The sequence below is a fragment of the Euwallacea fornicatus genome, chromosome 19 (assembly GCF_040115645.1).
Source record: "Euwallacea fornicatus isolate EFF26 chromosome 19, ASM4011564v1, whole genome shotgun sequence".
NCBI classification, from domain to species: domain Eukaryota; kingdom Metazoa; phylum Arthropoda; class Insecta; order Coleoptera; family Curculionidae; genus Euwallacea; species Euwallacea fornicatus.
This window is the reverse complement of record NC_089559.1, coordinates 338105-358034: the sequence shown is the minus strand read 5'-3', so window position 1 is coordinate 358034 and position 19930 is coordinate 338105. Positions and strand designations below refer to the sequence as shown.

The window sequence follows — 19930 nt, the reverse complement described above, 5'->3', positions numbered from 1 at the left end:
TAATTTCTCAGTAAATATTAATGTTCAGGATTGGTTTTAATTCTGAATATGAACAACCGTCCTCATTCTTATCAAAATTTCGACTTTCAGATCCGCGCCCTCTGAGAGACTTTTCCGACACCCCGTTAACAGTGACAGTGACGTTCAAAACAATGGCCGCAGATTAAAGATCGTAAATTCAATCGATTCCAGTGTTTTTCCCAATTTTCTTGTAAAATAAAATGTGATTTTTCTTGCCAAAGCTAGAAAAATGTGGACACCAACTAAAAGTAAAAAATATGGCGTCGGTGAGTACAGAATTTATTCTAATTTATCGTGTTTTGGGCTATGGAAAGCGCTCTCCTCCCCAGTTAATACAAACTGGAAACTTTTGCTTTTTTCCTTATTTTATTTTGTTTTCATCACTAGTTTTTTTTATTCCATGCCCTCAGTTAAAGCAGTTAAAATTCTCCTAAACAGAAAAGTTTTAATTACCTATTCATTCTTGCTGATTAGAGAATATTGAGAATAATATGTAGACCATCAGCCTATAAACAAACAAAAATTATTAATTGCTTTTATCCTGCTGAAAAACGTTCTTGAGATTTGAAACAATTTCATCAAATCACTCCCCACTGCACAGCATTTGCCTCTTTTTTAAGCTTAGGCCAGCAGCACAGCCATTTCCTGTCTGAGGTTCTTGTACTAAATCACTACTTCCTCTCAGCATATGGACATGACTGGAATGTTTAATTGGTATTATATTTAAAGCTGTCTTATTTGGTTGAGGCAAAGCCCTGACACTTGATTATAACCTTTTTATACCTTTTAAAGCTTGAAAATTAATTCACCAAATTGTTGATATGTTGATATCTTAACCAGGAAAATAGATTTCATGGAACCCGAGTTCATAATAAACTAATCTCAAAGCTATATTTAAATTAACAAAAATGTGAATATCAATAATTTGAGTTTAACTCAATACCTCATTAGTCAAATTTCTTTTTGGTTTCGAAATCATCTGTATTATTTTCTTCATGATATTTTCCAAGTCCAAGAGTTGTTTCCTATAATTAAGTGAAATCCATAGTTAACATTTTAGGAGTTTTTTACTTAAATATTGATAATTAAGGAATACTTTTTTGTTAATTGAGGTTTCAAATATGCATGGCCAATTTGCAATTATTATTTATTAAACCAGCAATTTAAGCAGAATAATATAAACTGAATCATGTTAACCTTGACGACCATTGATAGGAGAACTCCTTCCCTTTTATTATTCATGTTTTTGTCAATCACTATCTCAATTAAATATAATCCATACCCATTGTTGAATCATATCAGTCCAGAAATTCATACTAGAAATTTCTTCTTTTAATTCTAGCCATATACAATTGGAAAGCTGACAAACGTTTCGCTTTACCCTTGGAAATAGGCGACACCATTCAGATCCTTGAAGAATGCCAAGGATGGTACCGCGGCTTTGCTACTAAAAACCGCGCCTTTAAAGGGATTTTCCCACAAAATTATGTATATCTAAAGGTACTCATGGGAACTTAAAATGGGGCCTCAAATCTAAATTTATCTCCCTCTTTATAGCCCTGCAAAGTGGAGAATGAAGGGCTCTTTGAGAGTGTAGTGCCACTAGAGGACCCAGTGGTGCGCGAGTTGAGTTTAGTGCTACGAGAATGGGTCAGGATATGGAAGGATCTGTTTGTAGTAGGTTTTTACATGAACAAACGAGAATCGCCAATATAGCCTGACGTTTGTTACAGCAAAGGAACCAGTATAAGTTCGATACTGTAGGCAAGGTAATGAGGGATCTATTGGAGTGGCGCAGGCAATTGGTTTCAGGGACTTTGACCCACGACCAAACCAAGGAGCTCAAGATGAAAATCATACAAAAAATCGACTGGGGAAACAGGTGAGTGTGGAAACTTGATTAGTATGGGATTTATGAGTATTGGCTAACATTTTTGTCATAATGGGTGATTATTTTATAATTATTGAGAACTATATTGTTTCATTGAGTTGCACAATTTATGTCAGGTATAGGTACCATGAATGAAACTTAAGTGGTTTTGAAGAATTGTTTATTGTCAGAAAAATATACCTTAGATTAGAAAATTGAGCTATTCTTAGAAATTATTAACTAAAAAGCAGTCTTAAGGTACTAATTTACTGCTAGCTATGAAATGGATATGTGTAAATTCTCATATAAAAATGTACAATAACATAAATATTGCGCAACCTTGACAATAATAATATCTAATCTAAATATAATTATATCTAATTGATGCGTAAATCAGTAAAATGCAACTAAATCTAACTAGTAAATGCAACTTCTGATAACTCCTATGCCTAAAACTTAATTGGTGGTTTACTTACTTTTATATATACAGGGCAGTTTCGGTAAACCACCTCTAGTGTGCGGGACTTCTCTGCTGCTCCTTATAACAATACACAATTACCTTTATACCTTAACATCTAGAAGATTAAAACACAAAAAATTTTCATCACAATAATAATAATATCGTCAAAAATAATAAGTACCTTAAGTTTATTAAAAACAAATTCTATCGCGTTAAGTCTCAGTTTCCTTCCCGATCTTCTCGATTTCTGGGTACATATTGCTCATCTCGATGGTGCTCGGTGCCGAGGGTAGGTTGCTGTTACTGCCGAAATTGAGCCTGCGCACAAATTCATCCAAAATCTCCCCAAACACCAGTAAATTCATGTTTTGACCGAGCAAGTGAAGAAGCAAGAAGTCTCCAACCTAAATTTTAGCAGGGATTTGGCATCAAAGGAATATTAAAAAAGAGATAATATGGGGGCTTAAACGAACGATCGAAATATTCACGATAAAAAGAAATTTACACGAATTTTATTTACCTGAGTTTTTCGGATGATCGTGTCGACGGCATTGGGAGCGCCAAACCTGAAGCGTCTCTTCAAGATGGTCTCCCTAGTGCTGGGCAACAAAATCACAGCTGCTGAGTAGACTATAGCCAATCCGGACAAAATTGCCAAAATAATAAACCAGAACCATAGAAAAATGTAGATTTTTTCGTTTAAGATGTTTAAAGCCAGGATACAGAGGGCGTCATGACGTTGGATGGAACCAGAAGGACCAAACTATAATTCAAGAATCTTTTATTGCTGATTTTGGACTTGATCAAAATAATAACCTTGTGGAAAGTGCATTTTGTCACCCTAGGAAAAACCGCAACCATGGGGTCCGTTCGATTTTCTTGGTTCATGTTTGAAAATCTTACTACATCAGTGCCATAGTTCATAAAAGCCCCTCCGAGGAACTTATCGGTCATCACAATGTTCACAATCTACATGAGATTCTTGACAAATTACCTCTAAGCTCAAATAAAAACGTGTGATACTTGCCACATTAACAAAATTCAAAGCTTCACACAAAAAGTACCCAAAAGCATAAGTGTTGTGTTGATGCATAGTTTCCACCAAATACTGGACCAACCTATTTTGCCTATGCTCCCGCTCGGCCTTCTCACCAATCAACAGCCCCCGCAATCCCTCGCTGATCATGCGGATTTTACCCTGTTCCCAGTTCTTCCAGAACCAGTGAGGCACGTAAAATACCACACCCTAAAAAAGATTTTTTTCCTTTATGAACTAATGTAAAAAATAAACAAAATTTGCCTGGAAGAAAAGCACGAATGGCACCCATTGGTAGTAGCTGTGGTAGCGCCTTTCTTGGTTCTCGTTGCCGAGCCCTGGGTGCGCCGTTTCGGTGCCAATGAGTTTCCCTTGCTCATGGGGTAGGGTGAAAGTGTATGTGATCCAGCAGTAAGTATTAATGACGTGGCCTGGTACTCCGCGGTCGTTAATACACTGAATGGGATCACCTGGACGTTTGAAAATTTGTGTCAATTGGAAGCTGTTGACTTGCTAATCATAAGACAGAATCTTATACATTCTCACACTTTAATTCATCATTTTTTTTTATCTAGATTGAACTTCTCATGACGTGAAACACAGCAATCTTCAATATTAAACCAAGTTAGCAATGAATTTCTTATGGATCTAAAGTGGATTTGAAGCATATGAATTTTGAAACAGCATTATATACTAAGTTCTAATTTAATGAAAGTCCCTTGAGATAATGGAAGTCACACATGCATCCCCTGAATGTATTATTGATAGTATTTGGATTTTAAAGATGAACGACGTTACATATTTAATGCTTTTCTTCTGAATAATCAGATATTTCATTCATTTTCTAACATGAATTCTTAAATTCAACCATTGTGTTTTCATGGCTTCGAGGGATTTTTTTATATTGGAACACAAAATAGTTTCTCATTATCTTAACAGTAGTTGCTGGTTAATCGCCAATAATTTCCTAAGAAGGGAACCTTTTAAATACTGTAAACAAGGCGCCGAAATGTAGGTGAGTCTGATTTGGAAGTGTGGATTGGTTTTCTCTCTATGAACCAGTTTTTCTTAAGAAACTGACTCCTAATGAGTAGCCTTGCATAGTGTGATTTAAGGGAATTTATGTGGCTCTAGGGGCTAAACTGTTGAACTTCTGATAACTTTGCCAACAGCATTCGTTCTATAGAATTATGGCAACACTCATCCATTTCAAACGTGACGAGAACCGTATATGCTCCTAATAGGTTTATTACTACTTCGAATAATTTGGCCTTAAGGTCCGGTTGTATATTTCAAAAATATCGACTTGAAATTTAAGCTTCGGATTTCACATATTTTACATCCACAGTTTATCGCTCAAAATCTCCAGTTCATAAATGATGCAACTTACCGATAAGATTGTTGGCGGTGACAATAATGCAGCAAAGGAACAAAATAGCGGATGTGACCCTGTAGTGAGTCCTGAAGATCATATTGTCAATCATGGCTTTGTCTACCAAGAAACGGACCTTGACGAAGCCCGCCACTGCGGACACCATGCCGAAGACCGTCATTTTGAAGGGTTATTAGCGCTAAAATTAGGAAAATGAAAGGATTAAAGATCAAACGCAGATGGGTCGAATTTAAGGAATTTATATACAGGAAGTAGTGATTTTTTTAGTTGAGCGAATCAGAATGTAAATAAATGTGATATAGTGCTGATAATGATTAATCGACTCTACAAAGTGTGTGCAAAGAGTTGCTATTGCAGTTAATTTTGCTAGTTGGCAGTAACAGCATTGAAGGAAGAGTAAAGGCAATTTTCTAATAAGAACATAATGAGGAACAAGTTAACACCCACAAATGATTTGCACTCGTGTGGTCTCAATTTTCATACAAATTCCATGATTAATAAATCAAAAATGCACTGAGAGAGAGACAAATCTTAGACATTCAAGAAATCAACAGTAACATACAACAACCGATTAAACAGTGGTTAAGGATTACTATTGGTTGTCCTTGTCATCATTAGAGAGGATTTCGTGCATTAAATCGAGTATTACGAGGCATGGTGAAAAGCTTTATATGGAAGGATGTCCTGTAATGTTATCACATTTGCTGTAAAATCTTAAATCGTAATTGTTGCGATAAGCACACACGCAGTACCAGCAAAGTGTAATAACATCAACGATTGTTGTTGAAACGGGTTGGACGTGGCACATTAGCAGGCCTTTGGAGCTACAAAAGAGCCTTAATGTTGGTCTCAAAGAAGAGTTATGGTTTGAACTCCTTATAGTTTAAGTAAACATAGTTTAATTTAAAACACGATTAATCTAAATGCGAAATAATGATGTCATGCAAGATTAATCAACCAGGCAAATATCGGTTGCACCTGGAGGACAATTTCTAACCATAATCTGTGTCAAAGGCAGTAAGTTCCGTTCCATGCAATAACGATTTTTCTTCGTAATGAGAAGCTTAAAAACGTGGCTAATAAATATTAATTTGGATAACCCCAGAGGTCAAATAATTCAGTTAACTATAGCACTCACGGCGTTGCTTCTAGTTAAGTCCCCAGCGGCATAAATAATATCGTGCAGAAGTTGTTAATTTCCCATGAAATTTGTCGAACTACTTAGAAACAATTAGACACCAAATAACATATGTGCGTTAATAACACTAACAAAAAATCATTGAAGCTGTGCGTTAATGCTCAATTAATTACGATGCATCTGCCAGGCTTTAATAGCGGTTTTATTGACTATTATTGTTTATCTCCCCTATGTGGTACATATTTAGACTCAATTCACATACCTCCAACTTCAGGAAAATCCCCTATATACGTCTTACACAACCACGACGATTCACCTTTAAACGAAATTTTAGTGGAAACTAGTCACGTTCGCGGAAATCCAACGGTATCCTCAGGTAGGTAGGTATGAAGACCGTAGCACACCCAAGAGGAACTGAAGAAAGGCCTGGTTTATGAGAGGTAGTGTGCAATAAAGCGGGCTTTCGTGACGTCTTTTGGGAAATTTATTGTGTCGCCTTGGGGCTGCTGTTGGGGTGCATTCTGCAAAATGGTGATCGAAGAGTGGTACCGCGATTATACTATCAGTCGGTACGCTGTAGTTAACTGGCGAATGGTTCTTTATGTTCGTAGCGTTGTGATGCGGCGTTGTCGAATCGCCTAAGCAGCGTTTCCTTTAAATTGTGGGTACCAGTAGTAGTCGGTACTTACCGATCAGCAATAGCGTAATCGTTTTAATGTTCAAATAAGTAATAAGGGACTTTAACCGATGGATCACTTGATCAAATTTGAGATTGTCTTTTTCTTCTCCTTCATCGGGGTAATAAACGCGTTCGATTTTAGGGTCAGTTAGCAAAAACCTCGTCTAGTACCTTGGGCACGTAACTTTCCCCCTAGTCTTAGCCGTTAAAGGAGTTTTATTTTGAATATGCCGGATTCGGTACAATTTCCGATATATCGAAGTCAATCCGACAATGTGGCCCCTTTGCAACTGGAAGCATAAACCCGTGGGGACATTACATCTCTCGCTCGACCATACGCGAAGAACCGGTTTCTTTCCCTCTCTTCATAAAGTTCTTTCCACCCATTCCATGGGAGGAATGTGGTCATTTTCAACTGAATGCACAAAGGGCCACAATTCGAAGAAGCAGAAACACTTGCATTTTGAACTGTCTCTGGCAGTACCACTGACTATTGTTAAACGGTGTCGATGGGTATTAATTGACTAAAATAGCTGGTGGTGCTTGTACGGCATGGATTCAGTGCGGGCATCACGTCGACCAATTTGCCTTCACGGGGAATATGTTAAAGTTTGGAGGGCTATATGTTACAATTTGATGATTTTGTCCACCGCTTTAAACTCGAAATAGCCTCAGAGGTCTTGGTCAAATTGTTTCGTATATTTGGTTTGCCATATCCACTCCTGACTCATCGCAAGATGGGAAAATCTACCGAGTCATGCACAAGCACACGCAAACTTTTTTCCATCAAACATAATTAATTGCTAAAATGTCTTTTATGCTGTTTAGCATGGACATTTTCACGACTGCTTTAGTTTTTCTTTGCTTCCCAAAAATTTCGCAAAATCGTGGATTGTTGTAGAAGCGACAAGCGCGTACTTTCAGAATCCCCCTCATAACTACCTGGTAGGTGCCGTGTTGTAATGACGTTATTAGAGCTGCTGTCACAGAGTGGGGGTGAATCCGTATACAGGGTTATTCACCCAACATGTTTATTAAAAGTTTACTAGGATCCAAAAGTGAAACTAATTTGATTATTTGGAGTTGAACTAACTTCGACGTGTGTTGTTTTCTAAAAATATTTTCAATTTCCCGTCACTTCCGGTTTAACCGGAAATAGCTGTCAACTTATTTCAAATGGGACCCCCAGTATATTATATTATTTTGAGATTCTAGGTGATGTTTGAGGAGCATTTTCTTTGTAAAATTCTCTACTTAGCCTTTGCCGTTTTTGAAATATTGAAATTTCGATTAAAAACGTGCCTCCGTAATGACCACTTTTAAAATTGCACATCTCCGCAATTATTAAAGGCATAATCTTCGTGCTTGGCAGAATGTCAATACATAATCTTCAGCATACACGTTGGCTATTTATATCGCTTAGCATCACACAGGGTGTCCAAATTCACCTCCTAACATTACCATTTTTAGAGTTGGAGAAGTCCGTCTTTCTAAATGGCACACCCTATAACTTTAAGCGATACCAAGTAGAGAATATCGTTCTCTATCGAGCTGTATCAGAGTTAACAGTACCTGTTCCGAACTATCTTCGAAATGACAATAAGTTTTAGGTGAAACTAGTACTACACGCTCGTTCTGGGAAGTTTTTAGTCTTCACTTAGGTAATAGATACGCTGGTGTATGTTCGCTTGTCCCCGCAAAGGTCAAAAGGATTTTGGAGTTTCAGTTTCATCTATACAAACCGGAATTAATATGTACTACCAGTTTCGCGTAAAATTCAATTATTACGAAAACGATTTGGAATAGATGTAGACGGGCCCGAAACACTTCGATAGAGAATTACGTTCTGCTTAAAGTTACAGGATGTTCCATTTAAAAAAATAGACTTCTGCAACTTAAAAAACTTCAAGGTTAGGAGCTGAATTTCGGCCTCCCTGTATCACACCGAGCCATGTTAAGTAGCAAAAATGTAAACTGAACACTCCACATTCACATTCATGCAAAATATGAAGAATGTGTTATAATTTTTTTTTAATAACTGCCAAGATATACATTTTTCAAATTGGTCATCTTGGAGGCACCTTAATTCAAGGTTAAATATCTCAAAAACGGTAAGGGCTAGGTGTAGAACATTACATAGAACAGGTGTCTTAAATAAGCGAGTCGACAGCTATTTCTGGTTAGACCGAAAGTGACGGGAAGTTAAAATTATTAAAAAAAAAAAAGTGCCCATCGAAATGAACTAAAATCCAAATTTGCATCACTTTAGATCCCGGTAAATTTGCAATGAAAGTGTTGGGTGAATAACCCTGTACATATAATTTATTGAGACCCTATCAGCACCTTATTTACTTGTGATTACATAGAAGTTTCATTTTTCCGTGTTGTGTCTACTTAATTTACGTAATCGTCATTCGGTCACTGTAGTTTTTCGAGCCTAATCATCAATTTAATTATTTTTTACGCATTTGCTGGAAAATCTTTAATCGGTAGTTCGTCTCACTGTAATGCGTTAATAAATTTAACGTTCTGGGAGAGTTTTACCACTAATTAAGGGAACTTGCTAGTCTTGAAGCAATTTAAATAGCCACATAAATTGCCTTTTCCCGAATAAAACCATTTATTACGGGCCTATGTCCATATTTGCTGAACTAATAATTATTAAAAATTTAGCACACGATTTTTGCCGCAGCATAAGGTACTCAATAATTAGTATGTAGGAACTGATAATGTGGAATACTTTCGCAATGAAAACCGTGACAATTTTCCATTACATTAGTCTAATCTAAGTGGAGGTAGATAAAGGCTTCATATTTGCATTAATGTTACTAATATTGTCCGAACCATTGTCTAAGGTGAAATTGGACAATACTTACAAAACGTTCTTTTTGCTGTGCGTTGTGTGTAAACACGCGTCGTGTCAAGTTGTGAAATCTATATTGGAAGTACCTGCTTAATAGGTTTTTAAGTAGTTTATCTATAGTAGTGTTTGAGTGGTATAGTGAACGCAGGTGGACCATGAAACTCAAACGCAGAAAATTGTTCAAGGGAGTGGGGTTCAGGAAGAAGAATTTTTGCTGCCTCTTTTTCGGCTATAGGTAACGTTGCTACGATACTTTGGGTAGATGCCAATTGGCAGCCGTGCGGTACCACCACCACCACCGCGGTTTAGCTAAGATGCGATTGACCTAAGACAAGGGCAAGTAATGTCTACAGCTGATGAATATTCGTGATGAGACGACATTATAATTTTCGCAGAAACCTTTAATTCTTTGGTTTCGTGCATGCCATGATATTGCCAGAGAAGCACAAATGTGCAAAATCGTTGTACGTTCATTTCAATGAACTTGCGGAATGCATACTGTGCTTGAATGCTAACTATCTTTCCCAACTGTTATTATTACACATATTACCAGGTGGGATTAAATTCTAAGTGTATCTACGTTCGCGGTATTAGGAAGGTGCCAAGGTCAGTTGTGTTCAGTCATCTTCAGACCGACTTTTACTTATTAACGTGAGTTGGTTCCGTGTAAAAATGCTCTCGACAACCAACTTAACCAGAAGAATTAACCATTGGCACAATTACCTTTAACGACCGTCAAGCTTTTCCGTAAATTAAAACTTGTTTCGTTTCAATCACTCGCGTTGCATCGCCCAGCGAGACATACTGCGGTCGGTTTTGGGTACCATGGAGGACCACATACAAGACGTGATCGCCCGCAAATACTCCAGCGCTAAATTCATCATGATGTGCTTCATTAACGAAAGTGTCAATATGTATTTGCACTATAATAAGGTGAAGAGACTACAGCAGAGGTCGTCCGAGAGCACTCCAAAGAGGAACGGCCCGTATGTATATTTATATTGCCCCCTCCTCCTCTTCCTCCTCCGCAAAAAAAAAGGTTTTAGTTCAAATGATAACAGCGAATACTTGTGAAATTGTAACGACCTCGAGGTATTGTCAACAATTCGACGATTACTGTCTGGAATGACGAGAATCACCCTCAAAATGAATTCAAGGAATTTTCTTAGACTTGGTGGCGTGGTCTGCACGACTGAAAGTGACATGATTAATTCTGGTAAAAGTTTCCTGAAGTATTTGAGCACCTAAAATTTTCTTATTAGTATCTACCTCTTCCCCTGGGTTGCCGTTTGCGACATTTCGTCTTAAATTGTTGTTTATCGGGTCATTAAATAAGCTTTAATGTAGGTGAACATACGAGTCTGCACTGAAGTTAATATCTGCTTCGAAATGGAGCAGTATTATTGCTGACGTCACAAATGCTTATAAATTGAGCTGCCATGATGGTTCGAGTGGAATAAATTTACGTCAGTCTGCGTCACAATCGCACTCATGGCGTAACATGCACGATGAGCGCGATTGTTTTATAATGACAAACATTCGCAATATAGTCGATTTTTCTGTCTCTCATTGTCTTATTAAAACCTGATATAACGTGCAAGAGAGGGACAGATTGCATTTGGCAGCCATGTTGACGCTCTCAATGCGCACTCTTTGGATACCTAAATTCGCTATCCTTTATGAGAGATTTGGGTAGATCAGTGCGATTCGAGGAATATCAGAATCATTTTCAATCTGTCAATGATGCTGAAATATCCCCGAAAGGGAATTTGTAGATATCCCATTGGTTATCAACTCTACAAACTTATAAATTCTTGAGCGATTTAGAGGGGTCCAAAGGCATGTTTTTAATATTTATGAACAGACCGAAGAGGAAGTTTTCCTGTAGTGTATATTTGATTATGCGTCGCTTGGTTCGATATGAATGTAACACAAACTTTAATTCTTGCAGGAAGTTAGGTTTGGACTTGGTTCCCCGCCAGGGAGCCAATATGGTGGAACCCGACTCTATGTCAGTAGTGGAGCTGTATCACGTCCATGTTGCCAGCGACGAAAACACTTCTGTGTCTGTAAGTGTAATTTTTTCCGATTGAAACTTAATGTCTTACACCGTGCTTTCAGGCTAGAGGTACAATAAAAAAGAAAGAACTGAAAAAAACACTGACCCACCACTTGTACTTCTGCATGCGCGATTTCGGCCACCATATCGGTGAAGACACCGAAGTTTACTTCTCCCTGTATGACGCTTCCAAGCAGAAATACTTGAGCGAACGTTTCCTAGTCAAAATCTCCAAAGAAGGCTTCACGAACCATATCGAGAAGCTCCACAGCAACTGCACAGTATTCACCGACTTGGGCAACTCGGATTTAATCAAAGATATCTACATAGTGGCCCACGTCATGCGAATAGGCAAAATGCTCTACTCGGACAGCTCCAAAAAGACTGAAAAGTCGGCGGGTCAGCCGCAATTGTTCAAGAGACCCCACGGCATTGGAGTGCAGAATATAGGCGATTTTTTAACTTCCAAATCGGAGGAAAATGAGGAGAAGGAGTTCAGCATGAAGGTGTTTCAAGGGGAAGACAAAGACTTCCACCAGTTGCATGAATTTATTATAAGACAATCCGGGAAATACTCGGCCCTCTCGGGGCCTATAAACTACGGCATTATGATCTCGTTGAAGATGTTACATGGGGAGTTGAGGACTATTAGAGAGGACAGTCCTATGTTGTTTAAAAACGTTAGTTTGACAAATAAGCTGGGATTCCCCGATGTTATAATGCCGGGAGATGTGAGGAATGATCTGTATCTAGTGTTGGATAAAGGAGAATTCGAACGTGGGGGAAAATCTACCGGAAAGAACATTGAGGTGGCAGTGGTAGTGCTCGATGGGAAAAAGAATGTTGTCAAGGTATGTGGTGGTTATGGGGAACATTCAAGGGGATATTCGTGCTTCCTGCACTATTGATTGAGTTCAGTGGCCACATAATTTTTAATTTATTTTCAATTCGCTGCGTATATTTCCTGCCCTAAAATTTCTTTTTTAAATTTTAGAATTGTTTATGGGGCGCCTCTGGTATTGACGGAGCCAGCGAGTACAATTCTATGATTATCTATCACCACAATTCCCCTGCATGGGCTGAAAACATCCGTCTGACACTGCCTATTGATAAGTTTGCTGGGGCACATGTGCGATTAGAATACCGGCATTGCTCAAGTACCTCACACATAGGAAAAATTCATGAAAAAACACTAATAATTTATTTTCAGCACGTGAAAAAAATGATAAGAAGTTGTTCGGTTTTTCCTTCATGCGCCTAATGGACAAAGACGGAGCAGCCGTCCAGGATGGTCCACACGAATTGTATATATACAAATGCGAAGATCCCTCCAAGTTAGATAATTGCGGGTATTTAACTTTGCCTGCGTTCGCTAAAGATTACGAGGGAAACCATGAGGCCAGCGGGCAATTTTCCAGAAGTCACAAGGAATTGGTGTCTATTAGAACATTACTTTGCTCCACGAAACTCACTCAGAATGGTCAGATTTAATGGAAGTCAAAAAATTTTTGTGTAAATGCTTATTTGTAGTGGATTTACTGGCACTTTTGCAATGGAAGGCTCATCCGGAGCGCATTCAAGAATCACTGCAACGTGTGCTCAAATTGGGGGATGAGGAGTTGATCAAGTTTCTGCAGGATGTCTTGGATGCTCTCTTTGCTTTGTTTTCTACAGAAGATGGCAATTCCACCCCCCACAGCGGGCTTGTATTCCACGTGTTAGTTTCCATCTTCAATTTGCTGGATGGCAGCAAATATCAGCATTTCAAGCCAGTTTTAGACGCATATATCAAAAATCATTTCGCAGCCGCTTTAGTTTACAAGCAAGTCCATCCTTGCGCTTACCGTATCCCTATTAACTTGGTGATTTTTTAGGGGTCTTCTTACCAGCGTTCAGCATTGTGCTGATTGGGTAGTGTCCTTCGAGAAACAAGAACCTATTCAAAAATGTTTCAAAAGTCTGGAATATATTTTCAAGCTGATCATTCAGAGTCGATTGCTGTTCTCCAAGGCCACTGGCGGGCATTTCGAGGACAGTTTCAGACGGGATTTATACAGCGTTTTCTCCAGTTTGAACGCCATGTTGAAGATCAACGATGTTCACATCATTAACACTCAGGTATACGTTTTTTTTTTATCCAAATGAGCTCTCATTTTCAAGTTTGTTTACCAGGTGGCTTTAATGCTGACGATCAGCGCCGTTTATGAGCAGTTAAATGAGGTTCTGCCTACTATCGAGTGCACCAAATTGGCAGCTACTATGTTGGATTCCATTCCTAGGGATTTGCCTCCATTGCTGATTCAAGCTAAGCTGTCATGTGTCAAAAATCTGGTCACCAGCAAGTTATTTCAGGACGACGGTAAGTTGAAAGCCGACTCCCATGAGTTTTTACGTTTAGATTGATTGTTGGACAATTTCAGTATGAATAAAATTGCAAAAAATCGTCGAAAAAAAAAAAAATTGCGGACGTAACTTTTGAAAATTGCATAGTTGTGGTTTATTCGATTTTTTAGTCGGATGTAACAAGGGAATATTGTTGGTGTTTTTTTCCTGCATGCAATACCTCCCGTAAAAATGAAAATTAAATTGAATATTTTGAAAATTGTGTAGGAACAAAATCTCATGACTGAAACCCGAAACCTTGCATTTTTCCGTATCTCTTCAAGAGGCTTTTAGGTGTAATTACAAAAATACGTCTTAATCTTCTCTGAATGTGTATTTAATGTCAGATAATATGGTCTAAAATATAACAATAAATCAAAGAATTAGAAATAACTCGGCCATGTTGTCATCCTTAGTACACACTGCTTTAAGTATTTTGCTGTTTGCTGCTGGTCCTTCTTTACTTAATAATAATTACATTCACTCGCTTTCAATTAAGAATCCCGTACCATCCTGCTGGCCAACGCTTGCAAACACCTGCGCTTCCATCTGATGCGCAAAGAGGAACTGAAATTGTGCACGGACATAATGGGGGAAATATTGGGATTCTTGTTCAAGCAGAAGAAGGCGAACGAAGACCAGGGAAAAGTGAACAATTGCATCCATCACGACGTTGATACTTTAAATCTGTCCATACTGGAAGTGCTAATACAGACCGTCTTGAGTATTATCGATAAGGATTTGAAAATCTTGGTACTTAGAGTACTGTGGAGTATTGCAAGGATTTAGAATGAAAACAGGCATTTTCAGGGATGTTTGGTGGCGTGTCTGATAGGCATTTTGCAGCTATTGGACGAGTTTCATTATAAGCGCCTGTGGGAGGCTCTAATGGGACCTAATTACGATAGAAAGCCTTTGAAAGACTTCTTATTGAGGGTAGGTATGTTGCTATCCAGCGTGCAACAAACAAAATTTTAATTGGTGAAATGTTCCCATTTAGTGCAACAAATAATTAGGACTTTTGCAGGTGTTTTTGGTGTTCAGGAACTTAATCATCATGGAGGTATTTCCGCCTGATTGGCTCGTCATCAAGATGCTGACCAATAATGTGATACTCAAAGCTTTGCAGGAATTTGCTCAACCTTTAGCCTTTAGGTTCTTAGATAGCAAGGCGGGCTATTTCGACAAAGAGGTGATTTTTCGCAATATTTTTGCCAATTTTCTCGATGCTTAACTAACCTATGCAGCTCTGGACCAACTACTTTAACCTCTCAGTGAACTATTTGACTCAACAATCCCTGCAACTAGAGCAATTTTCGGATGTAAAACGCGAGAAAGTCATCGAAAAATACGGGGATATGCGCGTGCTCATGGGCTTCCAAATTCTCTCAATGTGGTCCCAATTAGGTACAAATTTCTGGTATTGTTCTTGGAACCAGAGTGCTATTTTACGTGTTGTAGGAGAGTGTAAACTTCACTTTATTCCCTCAATGGTGGGCCCTTTTTTGGAGGTGACGCTGGTGCCGGAAATTGAGTTGCGCAAAGCTACTCTGCACATCTTCTTCGACATGATGGAATGTGAGCAAAGGGCCAGGGGCAACTTCCGACAGGTCGAATGCGAGTTGATCGATAAATTGGACATTCTCATTAGTGAAAACAAGGGTGATGATGAGTATAGAAGACTGTTTAATACCATGTAAGTCATCCAATCAACAATTCTACTTATTTTTAACTTTCGACTTGTTAAATGCCTTCATAAGGGAACATCTCAGTACTGTGTAAGTGTTTTCATTTCTCTGAGGATTTTTTTCTGTATATTTCATATAATTGTTTTCTTTGAAGTTTACTAGACCGAGTGCAATCCGAGGACCCCACTTGGAAGGACAGCGGTGCTGCCTTCATAAGCTCCATAACGAGACTGTTGGAAAGACTTTTAGATTATAGGAACGTGATACAAGGCGACGAGAATCGGGACAAGCGCATGAGCTGCACTTTCAATTTATTGGTAGATTTCGATAGTTTTGAATTGGTCATTTTCCAGCCCTAAACGATTTCAGAACTTTTACAAAAACGAGTTTAACCGCAAGGAGATGTACCTGCGGTATATTTATAAACTGCACGATCTACATTTATCCGCGGAAAATTACACGGAAGCAGCGTTTACGATGAAATTGTACGCGGATCAGCTCACCTGGAATAACACTCAGGTGGTTTCAGATACGAATTATCCCAATCACACGGAGTGTCAAGTCAAAGAGCTGCTGTACCGGCAGATTATCAATTATTTTGATAAAGGAAAGGTAAAGAATCCCCTATCCTTTTGCCTACATATCAACATTTAAGATAGTTTGAAATAGAAACTGTAATAATGGTAGAGTAAAAAAATTGATCTGTCTATCGAATTTTTCTGATAGAAATTTGATATTGATATTCGTCGAATAGTTTTTTTGCATCCGCCTTTGTCAAGAATAATTTACTAACTAAAGAATGCTGGATTTTTACTCTACAATCTGTGACAACATTGCGTAGCATATAGAAAAATATTATATAGTATATTACGATATACACAAGGAACCCTCTGTCGCACTGTGTCTGTTTTAGTGTTGGGAAAAGGGCATTCCACTGCTAAAAGAACTAGCAAATCTATACGAAACGACGTTCTTCGACTATAAACAGCTGAGTGACATCTTGAAGTGCCAGGCTAAGTTTTACGACAATATTCTGACTCAGCTCCGTCCAGAACCCGAGTATTTTAGGGTTGGCTTTTACGGCCTCAGTTTTCCTTTATTTGTCCGGGTTAGTTCTGATTTTTCACTTATTATCTACAGGGAAGTAATTGTGTTGTTTTTCAGAACAAACAGTTCGTGTATCGCGGTTTGGAGTACGAGAGAATCGGTGCGTTTACGCAGCGACTCCAAACCGAATTCCCTTCGGCCCAGATATTAATGAAGAATACTCCTCCCGATGACAGTATTATAAATTCCGACGGCCAGTGTATCCTTTCTATTAAGATTTGTTTTTTTTTTATGCTTTAAAATGTGGGTTTTCCTTAATATCTCTCTCATAGTTATTCAAATTTGCAATGTGAAACCCATTCCGGAAGTGACTCCTATTACCACTGCCACAGACATTCCAGAGAAAATCGCCAGGTTTTACCACTATAATGACGTTAAGAAATTCCAGTGTGATAGGCCCGTGCATAAGGGGATCATAGACAAGGAAAATGAGATTAAGGTAAAACAAAGCTCATTGGTCTTACGCAAATCTGCTTTGGCACCATTCCAAGTGCATTCATTAAGAAATTAAGCAAAATCCAAATCAAATTAGGTTTTTGTCATTGTTATTTTCCAAATTTCAGACTCTTTGGATCGAACGAACGGTCCTGGAAATCGCTTCTCCCCTGCCGGGGATTTTGCGATGGTTCGAGGTAGTTGAACGTCAAACTGAAGAGATTCCTCCAGTTCAATACGCCTGTGAGACCATGCAAAACGTCGAGAATGAACTTAGACAACTGATCGCGATTTACACGCACGAACCTAAGAGGAACCTGAACCCATTCACCATGCGACTGCAAGGCATCATTGATGCCAACGTGCAGGGCGGCCTTAGCAAATACCAACAGGCCTTTTTCACCAAAGAATTCGCTAAGCTCTTTCCTGAGCATAAATGTCACGTTAATACGTTGCAAGAGCTAATTTTAAATGCCACAACAGTGCGTTTTTGTGGTAAATTGTTTTATTTTTGATTTTAGTTATAGTATATTTAGGTAATCGAGGAAGGTTTATACCTCCATGGCAAGTTGGCTCCTGCGAGTGTTCAGCCGTTGCACCAAAGGTTAATCGAACGCTTCCTGCAGCTCAGAGAAAGCTTAGGGGCTTTGAGTTTGCAAACTCCTAATAGTATAATACAGTGAGTGTTTGTGTTGATATTTTAGAAATTTTGATGTGTTCTATGGGGAATTTTAGCACACCACTGCCTCCAGTACCTTCAGAGAAACGCGCTGTTGCCTTGATGGAGAATGGAGGGAGCAATCGTTCATCGAATTCCAGCGGAAATTACGGGCATCTGGTCGAGCATCAAACCGCAGAATATGAGAGCTTAGAGAGACCTTCACTGAACCGGGATCACTTGTCTCTGCCCATGGGGGCACCTCCAGTGCCCCAAAGGGAATGCCGCCCCAGATCTCAAGGGTTCAACAACAACGCTAGTTTTTCCGATTTGCGGACCCCCACACGATGTCCTCTAGAGTATAATGGAGGGAGTTTGCCTTCTATGAAATCCAGAGAGGCTGGTGATTCGTGCGAGATTCCCCTGCCGCCCAAACCTACCCATTCGAGGGAGCGATCGTTGACCAAGCCGCCCTCCCCAAGGCTTTTACGTCACGCCCTTTCCATGACTCCGACAGACGGGATTTCTCCCCTAAGGAATTCATGGCCGGATTCGGGGATTGACGAGGCACCACCGCTGCCGCCCAGATCTCACAGTATGCAGCCGAAGTTTTAAGTGTTAATGCGTACTAATGCGAAGTTTACAGCACCAGATAAACGCATTCAGTCGATGCCCATTGACACACCTCCCAACATTCCGAAACGAGGGCAAAAGAAGTCGGTTTATGGAATGGAGTATTTACCCATCGATGACAAGACTTCGTCGTTGGAGGGCGACAATTTAGGAGGCGGTGTTGCCGCTGCTGATACCAAAGAGTTTCGCGATTCTGGGATAAGCATTAACGAGAATGGGTGAGATCTATTATCATTGAAATTGGGAAAAAATCTTTTGATCTGTAATAGGGCTTTAAAGAATTTCAATTCTCACGCAAACTGCTATGACGAGTTCGAGCTGCGATCTCAATCGGCCGAGGTGAATATCAGCGGCAGTCCTTCGGAGAGGAGCGATGCAAACCCACCTCCTATTCCCCCTAAAATCGGTGGCAGCCTCAATTCGAGCCTAGATTTAGGAGGTAAGCGTATATGTTTTTTTAACGAATCACGAGAGATTTTGGAATTTGTCAGGGAGTTTAGAAAGGCCGAAATCGGAAGATGTCACGTCCTCAAACCCTGACATTTTGACCCCTCCCGAAAACTACTCCGAACCGAAGCTGCGCAAAGACAGCGAAACTGAGGACAAATGAATAGTAACGAGAAGCTGCCGGTAACCATAAGCCAAAAACTAATAATTTTAAGAGTGTCTGGACCATGTTAGCTTTGATTGAAATTTGCTAGTTTAGTTCGCAAGATATTTTAGAAGGTTAATGAAGTGTTCGAGGTATGTAATTTAAGAATTCTCAACTGGCTAACTTCCACATTGACGTCACCACCTTTGTTTTTTCTGTCATCAATCGTGTTTAATAGAGACTAAAAAATTGCTTCGATTGTAGCTCTAGAAACTAAATACTTAAACCATTTTCTCATAGAAAATCTGGTGAATTACGCATATCTGCAACAATCAAATTAATTAATTTTAAGGAGGCGTAAATTAAAATAAATACGCCTCAAGTAACATTAATTATTATTAATCAGTATTTCTCCATTATCGACATCGAAGTTTTCTATATATACATGGTGCTATTTTTTTTATCTGCTGCTGTACCGTTAATGTCGTTGTAATTGTGCTGTGGCGCGAATCAGACGAGAGAAAACTCTAGTTTTATAGAAGTGAGTATATTTTGATGTGTCCTAGTCATATATCTTGATATTCGTATGATTATTAGAGTACCTAATTATTGATATGATATTTTCCATAGCTATACTATTATAGTGATTATTTCGATGTAGCAATTAAATTAATCAGAGGAGATTGTGTTTTAATTTTCATCTTTAATTGAGTTTTTCCATTAAAAAAAAAGCATCTTTACTAAAACTTAAACAGGAAATGTTCAAACTATAATGGTGTTTGATGATTTTCTTAAAAAATACTGTTTACCTAAAGAAATATAACGGTAAGAACCGTATATTATCTATTGTTCTAGCACATGGTGCCAGATACTAGCTGTAGGTCTTGTCATTTTCAGATGGGAAGTATTGAAGGAA

General features: G+C 38.8%; 2 protein-coding genes across 9 annotated transcripts; one reads left to right on the top strand and one right to left on the bottom strand.

Annotated features, from left to right (window-relative positions):
• Positions 1-129: 129 nt before the first annotated feature.
• On the top strand, positions 130-19737 carry spg (dedicator of cytokinesis spg). 7 transcript variants are annotated; one of them, XR_010733135.1, is made up of 28 exons: positions 130-287; positions 1364-1521; positions 1579-1698; positions 1755-1903; positions 11412-11529; positions 11582-12370; positions 12514-12676; positions 12730-12999; positions 13050-13341; positions 13394-13637; positions 13692-13878; positions 14401-14654; positions 14712-14837; positions 14929-15093; positions 15149-15308; positions 15363-15597; positions 15662-15679; positions 15744-15906; positions 15959-16201; positions 16503-16697; positions 16754-16895; positions 16969-17135; positions 17260-17613; positions 17668-17810; positions 17867-18384; positions 18436-18640; positions 18702-18861; positions 18923-19737. XR_010733135.1 is itself a non-coding variant. In XM_066293666.1 (28 exons), exons 1-28 carry the CDS (start codon positions 251-253, stop codon positions 19030-19032), a joined length of 5895 nt encoding a protein of 1964 aa, XP_066149763.1. In that variant the 5' UTR covers positions 130-250; the 3' UTR covers positions 19033-19733. The 7 variants fall into 7 exon arrangements, 5 of the variants coding, with proteins under 5 accessions (XP_066149763.1, XP_066149762.1, XP_066149764.1 ...); XR_010733134.1 differs by having other exon boundaries at positions 18914-19735; XM_066293666.1 differs by having other exon boundaries at positions 18692-18861; positions 18923-19733.
• On the bottom strand, positions 2059-6572 carry Inx3 (innexin 3). 2 transcript variants are annotated; one of them, XM_066293684.1, is made up of 8 exons: positions 6181-6572; positions 4778-4958; positions 3652-3857; positions 3379-3597; positions 3168-3320; positions 2872-3114; positions 2533-2755; positions 2059-2466 (listed from the first exon to the last, which is right to left on the bottom strand). In XM_066293684.1, the coding sequence occupies exons 2-7, from the start codon at positions 4938-4940 to the stop codon at positions 2564-2566; spliced, it is 1176 nt and encodes a 391-aa protein (XP_066149781.1). In that variant the 5' UTR covers positions 4941-4958; positions 6181-6572; the 3' UTR covers positions 2059-2466; positions 2533-2563. The 2 variants fall into 2 exon arrangements, with proteins under 2 accessions (XP_066149781.1, XP_066149780.1); XM_066293683.1 differs by having other exon boundaries at positions 2059-2755; positions 6181-6557.
• Positions 19738-19930: the final 193 nt, after the last annotated feature.